Source organism: Daphnia magna, linkage group LG4 (genome assembly GCF_020631705.1).
Source record: "Daphnia magna isolate NIES linkage group LG4, ASM2063170v1.1, whole genome shotgun sequence".
Taxonomy (NCBI): domain Eukaryota; kingdom Metazoa; phylum Arthropoda; class Branchiopoda; order Diplostraca; family Daphniidae; genus Daphnia; species Daphnia magna.
The window spans coordinates 4,324,816-4,339,837 of record NC_059185.1 but is presented as its reverse complement, the minus strand read 5'-3'; the positions used below and the strand labels follow the sequence as shown (position 1 = coordinate 4,339,837).

The following is a 15,022-nucleotide window of genomic DNA, read 5'->3' as shown; positions in this document are numbered from 1 at the left end:
CTACATTGGATAAGTTAAAAGCGGGTTAAAAGGTAGCATCAGCAACGTACGTACACAACGTTTGCCCAGATCTGCTCTTTTCTTTTTTTTTGAAACGTGCATCTTTATTTGAATCCAAATACATCCGCGATGTTTGTTACATTTTTTCGTTTATTTCTGGTAAAGTTTAAATTCAAGTCATGAATCTATAGTTCTGTGTCTTTATTATGCTGATCTTTAACCTTTGGCCTAGATATATGTGTAAGACAATTATTGTACTATAGCTACCTATCATATTAAGGGAAAAAAAATATCGCTAAATGACGTTAAAAAATGTTCTTAAGATGGCAAACACAAATATTTGTTAACTCTGTTAGGGGAACTAGTATATTAGGCTACCTACGTAAGTTGGCGTAATTCCCGGCGTACTAAGGCTACCTAGTCTATCTTATTATTTCAGAATTCCCTTCATTATTTGAGAAACAAAACCGCCGGCTACAATCCCGTAGTAATACATCCTGAGCAATATTGATTATTGGAATGTAGGCGGCCGACAATTTAAATTTTGAATGTAAAATCGAACGTTTCCAAATCTACCAATAGATTTACCAACTGCGTTGATTCTGTGACCTGTTAGTATCGATTTCGTGAGTTAGACTCTGTTGTTTAAACTGAAAATGTAACTCACTGTTTGCCTACCGTACAAACCTGGCTTTGACTAAAAAATTCGTTGTATTTGATGGATTGCGAATTTCAGGTATTAGTAACACCACAGCTCATAGGTGGAAGACCCACTGATTTGGGGGAACTGGGTGACAAAACCTTCCCCACAGCTGCTGCTACTTCTCAAACAAATTCCATGGCTAGGATCGGAAAGCAATGAAGGCGAGTAAAATTATTCATTCTATAATTTGTAGCGTTTCCGATCCACCTCTGCCTCGCGGAGACGTATCAATATTAAGCTCATTTCCGACTCATATACATATTTTAGAAAATAGAGTGTATTAGTACCAAAAAAAGTGATTACAAATTTACATTAGAAATCGTTTTTGTTTCATAAATCTTTAGTTTTCATTCAAGTTCCATATAAGATAGCAATCTTAAGGTGCCACCATAACAACTTGGTTGGGTTTTTACGTTGCGCATCTCAGTATATCAAACGAGTAATTGGCTCTAGAATGCTACGTCTTTATTGTACAACTCAACCATGAGCTTAACATCGCGGAATATTTCAAAAAACAATCATTTCGAAACTATAGAAAAATCTCATAGGATAAAGTCACTTTCAATTTTTGTTTACTTATAGAAGCAGGCAACCATAGAACTTACCTTCACCCACCGATTGAGCTGTCACATGAAGCCGAAGCACGAGCATTTGCGTTCCTCATAACATTGATACAAAATATCGTTCAACTATTTAGACCGGTAACAAGCGACACAGTAATTCCCTCGTCATCAACAACCGCAGCAACAACCACTCCAACGACGCCAAAAATAACAATCACTGCCGTGTCATCGAGTGCAGGAACATCACCATCCGCGAATCCATTACTTTCAATCACAGAAGCAACAGAAACCCTATCGATGTCAACAATTACATCAGGGTCGACTCCTAGCGCTCCAACAGTTTTAATCTTGGACACTTTTATCGCCTCCACCTCCACGGCTAACATGGAAACAACGCTTGCGATGTCAACAGCTTTGCTTACCGAAACAACGGAAACTACAGTTGTGTCAACCACTACAAGCGAAACAAGTTCTGTCAGCCCAGTAAGTTTGACTACAGAAACAACTGAATCGTCCTCAATTCCAACGGCCACCACGGAATCAATTACTAGTACCCCATCAATAGCCATCACAGAGTCAACAGAAATTACGACTACATCATCGGGTAGTAGTGAATCAACTTCACAAACTACACCAACTATAGCTTTAGATATTGAAACCACACTATTGTCAGTAACAACCAATGTCAGTGAATCAACTTCCTCCTCAACCATGACCGAAAGTTCAGCCATTTCATCTGCTATCAGTTTATCAAATTCTATCGCTATACCTATTTCGGTTACTGGGGACATTTTGACCGAACCCACGCCAACGACTATCAGTGAATCAATTTCTACTACCCCAACCGGTTCAACTGTTGCCGAAAATACCATGTCTACTGTTACTGATCAATCTACTTCTTTCACAACACCTACTCCAGCTACAGAAACTATTGTATCCATCCCCTCGTCATCAGCTGTCAGTGAAACATTTTCTACCATGACTGAAATTCTGACTTTGTCATCCATTATCGATCTGTTAACACCTACTACTATACTTCCCTCAGCTACAGAAATAACTGTAACTACACCCATACCAACTGTCAGTGAATCAACTTCTACCACTCCAGTTAGTTCAACCTTAACGGAAAGTACGGACACTTCATCTGCTATCAGTTTATCAACTTTGACCACTACCCTTACTTCACTCACCGGAAGCACTGTAACCGAACCTGCTTTAACGACCATCAGTGAATCTATTTCCACCATTTCAACCGGTTCAACGATTATCGAAACTACGGCCATGTCTACTGCTACTAATCTATCAACTGGTAGTACTACACCTACTTTATCCATACCCATGTCATCGACTGTCAGTGACACAACGTCTACCATGACTGAAATAATGGCATTGTCCTCGACTATTGGGGTATTAACTTCCACTACTATACCTGCCTCAGCTACAGGAACAGATGTCACGACACCCGTGTCGACGATTTTCAGCGAATCAACTTCTACCACTTCAGTTAGTTCAACAGTAACAGAAACAACGTTCGCTTCACCAACTAACAGTCTATCACCATCACCCACTATGTTTACTGTAGCTACAGAAACCAATGAAACTTTACCAACGTCAGGGACTGATGCCAGCGAATCGACTCCTATCATAACGCAAAGTACAGATACGTTATTTACTGACGATCTTTCAACTTTTACCACTACACTTTTTTCAGTGATAGAAACACCTCTGACTACATCTACGCCAGCGACTGTGAGCGAATCAAGTACTACTGACCCAATAAGTTCAACTACAGAAATAAATGAAACTACATCCACACCATCTACTGTCAGTGTATCAAATTCTGCATCTACATCTGACTCAGCTACGGAAACAACTTTGTCCACTCCTACGCCAACGATTGTTAGCGAATCAACTTCTATCACCCCAATTACTGAAACCATAATTGAAACGATGAGTACTTCAACTACTTTGGGCCAATCCACTTCTAGCACTGCAACCACTTTAGATACAGAAACAACCCTAACCACATTCACATCCACGACCGTTAGCGAAACCACGTCTACGATAACTGAGGCAACGTCAATCGTTATTGGTGAATCAATTTCTACAAGTACACCTGCTCCAGCGACGGAAGCAATTGCAACCACATACACGTCAACAATTGTCGGTGATTCAACCTCTACCACTCCAACGATTTCAATTATAGAAATAACTGATACTAGTACTGCATCTACATCTACTTCAGCTAGGGATACAACTTCACCAACACCTCTGCCTACACCCATCTAACTAAAACTACTTCAACTAGAGAAATAAATCGAACCTCTAAGAACAGTTGTGTAGGCAACTTCCAGTAGTGTAACACCTTCAACTATATGCATCTACAAGTAAAACCACTACTACGACAATGCTATATTTAACATAATACGATAAAGAGCCGGCCTCAAATTGTATTTTTAATAACATTCAAATTTGTGTTGTTTATGTTTCAATCGGTTTCAATACCTTTTAATTGTATAAAGTGTGACGCATTTCAAATGAATTTGCTGTTTCTATTTATAGTTATCGGTTTCAACCGAATTCAAATGATTGATCAGGAAAATAAGGTATGTAAGCACTGAAAAGAAACATCAAAATTACTTGAAAACTAAAAGCATTCTAGATTTGTTTGCATTACATTTACGTATTTCAAAATTGTTCAGTTCGGAAGTCCCAATGTCACTGCAAGAAGGATAAGAGGAATATCTGAGATAGTTTGGTGATAAACACGCCAACAGATCCTAGATAAAAGCCAAGAAAAAACATTGTCAACCCACCTACGACTTGAATATGAAAATCGAACGATAAATCTACGATTCGTTTGGTTCGATCAAAGTAATACGTAAATAAATGAATGAATATAGAACCGTTTCGCAAGCATGCAACGCGACTTGGACTATTCAACGTGATAAGAAATACATTATTAAGAAGTATTGTATATTTTGAAATTCGCCTCTAAACCTTCGCATAAAACCGTTCGCATCATTACCATTTCCATATAATAATATTAATTGAAAGTAGGAAGAAAAATTAATAAAACTGTACACCGAAAGTCAAATGCAGTTGGGAACCGTGTTATCTGCTTCTACTACAATTAAATTAAAACCACGGTGACGCAGTGGCTGACGGACGAGAGGGCATTGAACCACCATAGGGCTGCGCAGCAGAACTAACAGGGACGGGTGCATAAGGAGCAATGGTTGACTGCGCGCTATACGGTGCACTAGTAGTGTACGTTGGTTGGGGAGCAGTGTAATAAGATTCTGTCTGCATGCCATAGCTAGGTGTAGTGGCAGCCATTCCGTAAGCAGGGGCCGAAGGGGCAGCCGGAGCCATTCCGTAAGCAGGGGCCGAAGGGGCAGCCGGAGCCGATCCGTAAGCAGGGGCCGGAGGGGAAGCCGGAGCCATTCCGTAAGCAGGGGCCGGAGGGGCAGCCGGAGCCATTCCGTAAGCAGGGGCCGGAGGGGAAGCCGGAGCCATTCCGTAAGCAGGGGCCGGAGGGGCAGCCGGAGCCATTCCGTAAGCAGGGGCCGGAGGGGAAGCCGGAGCCATTCCGTAAGCAGGGGCCGGAGGGGCAGCCGGAGCCATTCCGTAAGCAGGGGCCGGAGCCATTCCGTAAGCAGAGGCCGAAGGGGCAGCCGGAGCCATTCCGTAAGCAGGGGCCGAAGGGGCAGCCGGAGCCATTCCGTAAGCAGGGGCCGAAGGGGCAGCCGGAGCCATTCCGTAAGCAGGGGCCGAAGGGGCAGCCGGAGCCATTCCGTAAGCAGGGGCCGAAGGGGCAGCCGGAGCCATTCCGTAAGCAGGGGCCGAAGGGGAAGCCGGAGCCATTCCATAAGCAGAAGCGGAAGGGGAAGCCGGACCCATTCCGTAAACAGGGGTGGAAGGGGAAGCCGGAGCCATTCCGTAAACAGGGGCGGCAGGGGCCATACCGTAGGAAGGAGAAGCAGTGGTAGGATTCATTCCATAGACAGGGGCAGACAGGGGCAGCAGCAGGAGCCATTCCATATGCAGGGACAGCAGTGGTAGGAGTCATGCCATAGCCGGGGCCGGCAGGAGCCATTCCGTAGGAAGGAGCAGCAGTCGTAGGAGTCATTCCATAGACTGGGGCGGCTGGAGCCTTTCCATAAACAGGGGCAGCAGGTCTGTAGGGTGCAGAAGTAGGGTAGCCTTGATAACTAGGAGCTGGCGTAGTAGTAATGGGCATCATGTACTGCGGTGGGGCAGGCCTTCCGTAGCGAAAGGGGTTATTATGACGTCGGGTACGATTGTTGGATAAATCTAATGATTTCGAGACCAGTGAGGCGTTCGCCATTGCTTCTGAAGTTTCATCGTTGAGCTTCGTGGAAGGAAGTACATCGTCAACGGCGACTTGGGGCAACGACGTAACGTTTAATCGATGCAAAGAGCCTTCAGAATTTTCGGTATCGCGCTTGATCTCGTCATTAGTAGCATTAGCCAACGATGAATTACTTTCCTTCTTTGATGGTACATCAGCAGTCAGGTTTCCGGTATCTCGCTTGATCGTGACGGACGTCAGATTTAGTATGGAAGTCGTGTTGCCTAGAGCGCTTTTCTCGTCTTCATTGGCACCACTAGCATTACTAGATTTTTCCCTGCTTTCCACCGTCAAATTAACTGACGATTTGCTTGTTTGAGATGAGTTAACCAGTGACTTGAGTTCAGCAGCATTTGTGTCCCGGGTGACTTTTTTCGTAGTTGCGTTCGTTGATGCATTGTTAGCAGGACTGAACAGGCTTCTGACCCAGGATGTGACATTGGATGTGGTATTTACCAACACGACGGGTAGTTTCTGGAAAAACGACGAAGCTCTATCTACCACCGTTGAATTGTGCACTGAACGTTTTGCAATGGTCCTGTTGGCCTGATCGGTGGCGTTCTTCAACTCAGCCATAGTTATGTTGACAGATGCCCGTTCATTTCTTGGTGTTGACGTTTTATTCGCAGCGTTGCTGATTTTAGATGACGCCAAGCTCGCCAAAGACACCTTTGAAATTGAGGCAAATCGGTCCATCAACCTACTTGAATTAGAGCGGTGGTCGCCATTTTTCAAATTGCGCACTGTTGCCGGCAGAGTTGTGGCGTCCAACTTGCTCGTCGTTGTTGTATTTGCAGCCATTACTTTGTTATGTTTGGCATCAACACTGGTGACTTTTACCTGTACAATGAAAACATTTAATTTAGTAATGACCATAAATGAGAGTCGCGAGAATTAAACGTTTTACCTTTGAATGTGGAATTGATGTTGTATGCAAAGTATGATTGCCCTTGGTACGAATGGCTTTCGGAAGGTGAGAAAAAATCATTGAAGGGATCCGAGTGGTAGAGTTCGTAGAAACGTTTGCTAGGGTGGCATTCAGAGCACTGGAATCATTGCCAGCCAATGTTGAAGTCCACATGCAGGATATCAGTAACACAGCGGAAAACAACATTTTCTTGCAGTACCTGATTATAATTACAAAACGGGAAATATGTTAGAACAATCAATAGTCAACTACAACAAACAAATGCTACGAATAATGAATACTTGTCAGACGATTGATAAAATTGCAGGGAATCAAATAGGACTAAAAGCAAAGACGAAGTTCAAAGAATGAAGACTTAAGGACGACTGATGTACAGAAAGCTGACGGGAGCTTTTTTATACCCCTCCACCACGTGGCCACAAGGTGAAAGACCTTGGGGAGAAACCAATTCAGACATTAATGCACCCTTCCCTTAATAATAAACTCCATTACCAGCATGTACCCCTGATTGTATTCGCATTACTAAATTCTGGCTTCAGTAAGAAAGAAAAAAAAAAAATACGCTAATTAATTCTAGAAAACTGTTACCCTCATTAGCTATGTTGTATTCCAGAGAATTTTGGAAGGTACGAAGTAAAATTTAATTCTATACGCATTCCTGAAATGAACGGCGTCATCTCTAAACATAGACTCATGGGCTGATGCGTAGAAAACACACCTCTGCATCGATAGATAGAGGAAAGATAAGGACGACAATTGATTTTTATGATTTGCTTTGTTCTATTTATTATTAAGAAAAGGGAGATGACGTGATGGTTATAGTTTTTAAAATTTGTGTCTGATCGTCGTAAGGTCTCAGTATCTTGGTCTGTATAGAAATTAATCTTACATATCACACAGATCTCGCCTTTTTAATGGATTACTTTTTTTCTTGTAAGTTCTATTCGAACGTTAACAAAAACATAAGGCTCAAAATTATGGATGATAATGGGATTGCTTCGGGATTATTCGTTCATTTTTCGTACAAATAAAAAAAAACAAAAAGAACATCTAGAATAGTGCTAATTCTTGGTTTTCGTGGGACTGGTTAAGGTTATTAATTGAACGCGCCTCGGACTGCTGCGCACATTTGCTCTGTTAGGACTTTTGAGTGCAGCCGGGCATCCAAGATTTGATTTGGTGGGAGGACATGGAGCGGGGGTGTCCAGGGTCATTTCGGCGTCTTCATAAGCCAAGTGGAAATCTTCATCATCGGCAACCGTCACAGGCTGAACATTTTCTTGGAATATCTCACCCTGCAGTAGGGTCTGGAAACTAGAAGGTAAACTGGGCGAGACAGCTTCTTCTGCACATTTGGCAGGTTCATAAGGCGTGCCGAGTTCTTTTTCGTTAAACGTTACAATCGAGCAGTAGCCATCCGTAGATGATATTACGATGATGCGTCCATTGTTAGACCTAGTTCAATAACACGAAAAACATTGAATACTAGGCAATATGGAATATTTGCACATTACATACCAGGCAATATCTGTAAGTCGAGTATAATGTATACGGGCGATTCTTGCGAAAGGTGTAACCTGCTGGGTATCATAGAGGAGAATGGCGTTTTGCGTTGCAACGGCGAAAACCATTCGGTAAGGAATGTCGTACAAGGATGGTTGCCCAGGTCGTAATTCGTATAAAATCGGGCAACAACGGACAGCAACTGAATAGCGGTCGGCTGATGGATAATATGCAACTGGTTTCGCAAAATTGTTGTTGCGAGCAAAAGCGTACGTGGCGTTTATCTTTTTTTCTTTTCTTCTCACTTCACTCTCTTCACTGGCGTCAGTCCCTTCGTTAAGCTCTAGAAGGCCACAAGGTGTGAAAAGAATTAAACCATCTGGTGAGAAGTTCAAACGACGACAAAATGTCTTGAGAGTATCGTCGTGAAAGAGTTTGTAGGGTTTCTCTTCGCCGTCCCCTATTTTCAGCTGAGCCTAAGAATCAACAGTTTCTTCTGATATTATTTTAAATTATATGGTTAGGTCACTGTAAGCTCATCCTATACCTGATATAGTTTCTGCACAACTTTTTTTGTTTTAAGTGAGTAAATCCTGCAGTTCCTGTCACTGCTTAATGTTGCAATGAATTGACTCTTTGGATCCCATGCTACACCTTGAACAAATCCTTTGTGTTCAGAGAATAGATGGATTGACTTTCCTAGAAATTAGAATCACAGCTCAATCGATTATTAAAATTACTAATATTCTTCTTTCAGACCTTTGCTGACATCCCACAAAATTGCTGTGTTGTCAACTGAGCCAGATAACAGCTGACAGCTATCTGGTGACCAACAGATGTCATACACGTCCTCCATATGCCCTCTAAGTATTTTTAGTACTGTCCAGTTTTCTTGGTTCTCTGCTTCTGCATCTTTATTAGAAAACAGATCAGGTATGTCTGATTTGGGCTTCAACATCCAAAGTATAATAACAGCCTCTATGAATTGGAAAAACTTAAATTATGTTTTTAAAAAACACAGAAGATTTCTTCTGTGGCTCTCTGGGTAGTACCATCATCCCCAGATGCTAAAATTTCTCCATTGGGTGAAAATCTGACTGTGTTGACAGCTCTCTGATGTCTGGCTAAATCTGACAGGAATTCCACAGTTCCTACTCCATTTTCTCCAATTGTTACATTCCACATCTAAAAAGAACAGTAGAGAGTTACGGCGCGAAGTTCATGATATTCTCAAGAAAGAAACTTGCCAGAACGTGAGAATCAGTTCCTCCTGTAGCAAGTCTGACGAAGCCATCCTTGGAGTGTGGCTGCAGGTCGATGCTTAATACTGGATCACGGTTATGCCACGATATTTCAGGAATGCAGCATTTCATTTTCTACCACAATTTTTTTAGCCCAATTGAAGAAACGGGAAAGTTACAATAATAAATTCTGTTTTGTTGTACTTGTTCCTAGGACTTTGCCGCCAACAGGGAAAGCAAATGCTACGTAGATATGGAAGGATCTAAAAGATTTTAAGCAGACGAACATGCAGAAGATCATTTGTCGACAGTCGACACTCGACAGATGGCAGTAGGGCTCGGCCCCGATCATATTCTAATCGGGGACACCGCTAAGCTTCCCCGATTAAAATGAATCGGGGAAGTTCGGTGCGGGATTTCTTTTTTCAGTGCGGAACGGTGCTATAATCGGTGCTGCACCGATAGCACCGCTTCAGCCATAGTGGGTTAGTCTTACCTATAGCTCTGGTCTCTGGTCTTACCAGTGACCTTGAGTTCTGATAGGCCAACGTGAATCACGTGACTAGGAGTCACATTTTTTTCTTATTTGCCGTAGGGAAACTGCCAATTTAGATCACTATTCATTGATAATCGGGGAAGGCACCGATCACCGATATCACCGCACCGAGCACCGAAATCACTTCCCCGATTAAGATTATCCTCGCACCAGATCGACTAAAAAGCTCCCCGATTGGCGCGGGGCCGAGCGCTAGATGGCAGTAAGACTCGGGCCCGATCACATTCTAATCGGGGACACCGCTAACCTTCACCGATAAAAATGAATCGGGGAAGTTCGGTGTGGGGATTTTTTTCCGGTGCGGAACGGTGCTATAATCGGTGCTGCACCGATAGCACCGCTTCAGCCTTAGGGGCTAGGGGGTTAGTCTTACCAGTGACCTTGCGTTCTGATAGGCCACGAGAATCACGTGACTAGGGTTACATTTTGTTCTTGTTGGCCGCAGGGCAACTGCCAATTTAGATCACTATTCATTAATAATCAGAGAAGGTACCGAGCACCGAAATCACCGCACCGATAAAGATCATCCCCGCACCGAATCGACTAAAAAGTTCTCCGATTGGCGCGGGGCCGAGCGCTACTCTGCAGTTACTAACCACTATATAGTTGCTATAGTGGTCTACAACTTGGAAAGGGTTGTAACTCTTTGTGTAGTTCACGAGTTATTAAAACTTTCATTTCAAACTGCATATAGTAGATCTTCATTCTTTGTTTACTGAAGGCAGTCGTTGGGTAGGATACGGCTAAAAGAATCTTAAAATACCAGTGAAAACACGCATTGCTAAGTGGGTTTTTTCCTCTATGCTATTGTTGTTATGGTTTCGAAAAGATAGAACAAGATGATCATTTATAGCCCTGCCCCACAGGTTTAAAATTTGGCTATTCAAACTATTATAGAGAAAATAAGAACAGTCGGCTTTGCAGCTGAAGTAAAATGCAGGTGTATCGTCCTAGAGGAAACGGGGAGAGATTTGTTTGAAAAAGAACGCGTAAACGGCTGCCAAACGAAAAATGTGGCAGCGTATGATAAAACTTACAGAAATAAAAGAAAAATAAATTCTCTACATTTACGACATAGATGCGTCCAGACCGCAGTATCTCTTTGTATCCTCCAGCCAAAAATCTGAGACAATTAATTGTACAAGTTTACAATGAATCGCATACTAGTATATTAATGTATATTAGCTGTTTTATCATACTAGTTTGTATTAAGTATGATCATAAAGTAACATATGCATTTATACATGCTAATAAAAAGAAGAATTAATTATAGTTTTATAAATCGCATACTATAAATTAATTATTTGTTATTTACAAACTGGTAATAAATGTGATAAAGTAATATTTGGTTTGTAAGGCGGGGCATTATTGTTAATGTATATATTATTAGAAGTAATTATTATGGTTTATTTAGTTTTATAGATCGTGTTTCACCGATGAACAAAGTTAACATAGTGCATGATGTGATTAGTGCGTAAAATTTTAAATTATTTATGACTGTTAAAAAGATATAATTTTTCGGGGTTAGAACAATATGGAAAGATTTTTTTTCCAATTTTGGGGGTGTTTTCATTATTATATTATCAATAATATCCTATTTTTGGACTTGTGAACGCCTGAACCGAATAAACGGTTTACGATATTTTTGGCTTGGAGTTGGGGACCATTTTGGGTTTTTTATTTTGTTTGCCTTTTTCAGTATCGCTAAATACGAGTTTAACTTTATATGTGTTTATCTGTTTCAATTATTATGTTATTATTAGTTAGTTATCTTTAATTTCAAATATTTTTGATCGTTGTGTTCAAACCAATTCTATCCGTAAATCAATGTTTAATATTAAAAATCTCCAAATTTTTTATCCTAAGCACTTGATCGATTTGGTGATTTTTCTTCCTACTTCAGGTGGGTTGGTGCGTCGGCTCCTATATAGGTCGTTCGTCGTGTATTTTTTTTATTTTTTTTTTTTGTGTATCAGTGGGATTTTTTTTTATTATATTTTGTTTGTTGTTCTCTATTTATATGTCAGTGTAATTTAAAATTTTTTTTCTTTCTTCCATACTTGTCGTAGGGAGCCAAAAACTAGACCATCTTTTATTTTAAATGATGATAAAGAATGTGTAGTTTTATGGTAGTAAATACCGTAAATATTAACGTTATTAACATTACAATGTTTCCATTGAATTAATCTGTGACTGTGTCATAGTATGAGTATGACAATTAATCACATACTATCCATTGGTTCACTAAAATGGTTTGAAACCAAGCCACTCAAGATAACATAAAATTATTTCGTTTGTGTTCTGCTATGCTAACTTCAAATCCAAATAGAACAGAGAAAACTTAAAAAGAGTCACTAACCTAGAACCTAATCCAAATAACACTGTCATTAAAACAAGTTTTTAAGAGGACAACAACTATCGCATTTAATCAAATTTTCTCGTTGAAAATGGCCGATGCTTTCTAATTTTTACGGTATACGTTCGAAAATAAATTGTTAACATGTACAGGACAAAATTTATTTTTAGAATAAGGTGAAACACAAGCAACCAAAAATCTCTTTAAAGGGGAGGTAACTTGTGAGAAAGACGTGAATGATGCCCGCCGGTTGGGCTCTGGTCTACTTCCCTCTATAGTTATAAACTCTGGAGCTCTGTCAAGAACCTCTAAGACGGCCACCTCTAAGACACGGCCAGCCTGGCTGTGCCCTGCGATGCGACGGCCCTTACGATAAGGATGGTTTCAATGGCCCAAATTATGTTTCCCGGCAGCTTCAATGTAATCAACATCGATGCGATTATCCTAACCTTTGATTCGGCCAAGCGCAATTTTCAAAGCCCATTAACGAACAAATAGAAAGCTGTAAACAATAGAAAATAGAAACAGTCGAATGAGAAACAGGAGGAAAAACCATATTGGTTTTTTACGAATGAGTCCTTCATAATGCCACTGAGGTGCTGTATCTTTTCCTGTGTATAAATGTACCGATTGTGTGCAGTGTTAAGCAAAACGTTCCAGCGCCAGCTGTTTGGAGAAAACGAGGCTTCCATGGGAAAAATGTAGGCCGAGAAACTTGTATAAAAGGCGCTGTCTTGGCCAGAGATTTTCATTCACTCGTCGCTTCACAAACAATAAACAACAACATGGCTTCTATCAAGATGGTAAGTCGCGTTTTTCTTATTTGATAAATCGTATCTTAACTTAACCATTGTCTATTCTATTGGAATTATGATTGCAGATCGCTCTGTGGGCTTTCCTGGTTGTTCTTGTCGCAGCCGTCAACGCCGCCCCTCGTTACTTTATCCTTGACGATGGCGAAGTAGATGGTAAAACACTTAAATTTTATTACAAAAATTCGTACTTCTAACTTCCTGAATTTGGTTATTAATGAAGCTCCGCAATTGACCCGTGTCCGTCGTGATGATAAGTACGTTGCGGCTGCAAGTGGTGGCGGCTACGGCAAAGGACACGTTGGACCTGTTTACACCTTCGTCAAGACCGACCCTAAGGCAAACTTCAAGTGGGGAGTGCGCCACCGCGCTGGTGTTCAGTATGGTCGCTAGACAAAGAAAATCACGATTTTCTTAACCCAGAAAAACCCTCAAGCTGGCTCTTGAGGTGCTGACGAACCCACCTCTCACGCTCTCACGTTCATTCCATCTGTTTTCGAATCATCATCTCAATCATGAAACATTATCATCGTTCCTGTTCTTGGAATGCCTGCCGAGAACCAACTTGTTATCGGCAGTCGTTTTAACGCTTTGGAATAAATTTGAAAATTTCAAACCCCACCATCAAATTTTGCGTATAATTTTTCGTTAAGATAAACTTTCTGCTTAGAGGGAAAGAATTTCTTTTACGAAAGGTAATGTTTGCGAGCACAACAACATGAGAAGAAGAACCAGTAGTATATATGATAATAAATCCAGAAATTCTACATTGAACTACTTGTTTAGATTGAGGATTTTTTTTTAAAGTGACACATAAGTTACATGTAAACTCGTAGGCCCTACTAATATCAGTTGTTACGGTTTTTCTACATTGACATCAAAGAATAAATGACAACCTCTATCGAGCATGAAGCATGTGGTCGTTCTGCTGGTATAGAGAAAGTTGGAAACATAAAACCTTTTTACGCTAAAGTAGAAAACGGGAAACAAATGGTACTGCGAAGTTTTGTGGAGTTTGTTAGACAGCCTTTTTCCCACACAGAAAAAAAATGGAATAAACCTATTTGTGAGGCACGGGCAATGAACACAAAACATTTGTGTGGCAAAAGCAGCGGGACTACGAACTACGATATGAAAGCTTACTTGTGTGCAGAGATAAAATTTAATGTGAAGTACCTTATGTTGGCTCAAGCAGTTTTACATACTTCTGTATGAGCAGATTACTTCTTTAAAATTTTGGCAAGTAGCACAGCATAGGAGCTAAATGTCAGCTGGGAATCAAAAGGCCAATGATAAATCAAATGTAAAAAGAGCTTTTAGGTGGATAAAATAAAGTAACTAAAAAGATGTCAGAAGCCCATAAAGCTAAGTTGCCACATCAACTCAATGTAGTAATCGGAATAATTTCAAATGGTGTTTTGACCTGGAAAGATATCCATGAATACATGGTCTTCAGGCTCAATGAAATACGAAAATAAAGACATAATGTTCACACGAAACAGCAAAAAGGAGGAAGCTATCAAAGTGCATGATGCCGTAAGTCATTACCACCCTCCCCACTCACGAAGTCGCGTGTGAGTGCATAAACGTGAGCTACCTTCCCTTCCCCGTTATAAAGAAAATGTGGGACAGCCTCTCCCACAACACTACCCCCACAATGTTGATGAGTTCCTATAAAAACTGTAGCTGTTTACTACTTTTCAACATACTCGTCCCATCCAGCTGGCAAGAATGTCGTACATCAAAATTGTAAATAGTTTTGACAGTATGATCATCGACTTCTGTTTAGCTCCTTCGAATTTCAATTCTTTTTTCCTCCTCCTAATGCAGGTTGCCTTGATTATGTTGGTGGTGGTCATGGCCAGCGCCTATCCAGCTGAGTATCCTGATCTTGTCGTCCTGAACAATGAGCGGAGTGAAGGTAATGTGTGAATTATTGTAAACCGATTATTAAATCACCTGTTCTTCGAAAAGCTGGAAATCTT

The 15,022-nt window shown here is 41.0% G+C and overlaps 4 protein-coding genes across 7 annotated transcripts; 2 read left to right on the top strand and 2 right to left on the bottom strand.

Moving 5' to 3' along the window:
• Positions 1-1,289: 1,289 nt before the first annotated feature.
• LOC116920803 (serine-rich adhesin for platelets) lies at positions 1,290-3,960 on the top strand. Its single transcript, XM_032926930.2, has 2 exons — positions 1,290-2,920; positions 2,978-3,960. The coding sequence occupies exons 1-2, from the start codon at positions 1,564-1,566 to the stop codon at positions 3,553-3,555; spliced, it is 1,935 nt and encodes a 644-aa protein (XP_032782821.2). The 5' UTR covers positions 1,290-1,563; the 3' UTR covers positions 3,556-3,960.
• A 265-nt stretch (positions 3,961-4,225) lies between these two features.
• Positions 4,226-7,000, bottom strand: LOC116920804 (sialidase). Of its 2 annotated transcripts, none has more exons than XM_045172220.1 (4): positions 6,851-7,000; positions 6,549-6,768; positions 5,283-6,481; positions 4,226-5,221 (listed from the first exon to the last, which is right to left on the bottom strand). In XM_045172220.1, the coding sequence occupies exons 2-4, from the start codon at positions 6,753-6,755 to the stop codon at positions 4,405-4,407; spliced, it is 2,223 nt and encodes a 740-aa protein (XP_045028155.1). In that variant the 5' UTR covers positions 6,756-6,768; positions 6,851-7,000; the 3' UTR covers positions 4,226-4,404. The 2 variants fall into 2 exon arrangements, with proteins under 2 accessions (XP_045028155.1, XP_045028156.1); XM_045172221.1 differs by having other exon boundaries at positions 4,359-5,183; positions 5,220-6,481.
• A 329-nt stretch (positions 7,001-7,329) lies between these two features.
• On the bottom strand, positions 7,330-14,529 carry LOC116920806 (chromatin assembly factor 1 subunit B). Of its 3 annotated transcripts, none has more exons than XM_045172222.1 (7): positions 14,214-14,529; positions 9,320-9,448; positions 9,125-9,257; positions 8,832-9,050; positions 8,620-8,771; positions 8,088-8,548; positions 7,330-8,024 (listed from the first exon to the last, which is right to left on the bottom strand). In XM_045172222.1, the coding sequence occupies exons 2-7, from the start codon at positions 9,443-9,445 to the stop codon at positions 7,631-7,633; spliced, it is 1,485 nt and encodes a 494-aa protein (XP_045028157.1). In that variant the 5' UTR covers positions 9,446-9,448; positions 14,214-14,529; the 3' UTR covers positions 7,330-7,630. The 3 variants fall into 3 exon arrangements, with proteins under 3 accessions (XP_045028157.1, XP_045028158.1, XP_032782826.2); XM_045172223.1 differs by lacking the exon at positions 14,214-14,529 and adding an exon at positions 9,518-9,582; XM_032926935.2 differs by lacking the exon at positions 14,214-14,529 and having other exon boundaries at positions 9,320-9,576.
• LOC116920808 lies at positions 12,874-13,658 on the top strand. Its single transcript, XM_032926937.2, has 3 exons — positions 12,874-13,028; positions 13,106-13,193; positions 13,261-13,658. Exons 1-3 carry the CDS (start codon positions 13,011-13,013, stop codon positions 13,428-13,430), a joined length of 276 nt encoding a protein of 91 aa, XP_032782828.1. The 5' UTR covers positions 12,874-13,010; the 3' UTR covers positions 13,431-13,658.
• Positions 14,530-15,022: the final 493 nt, after the last annotated feature.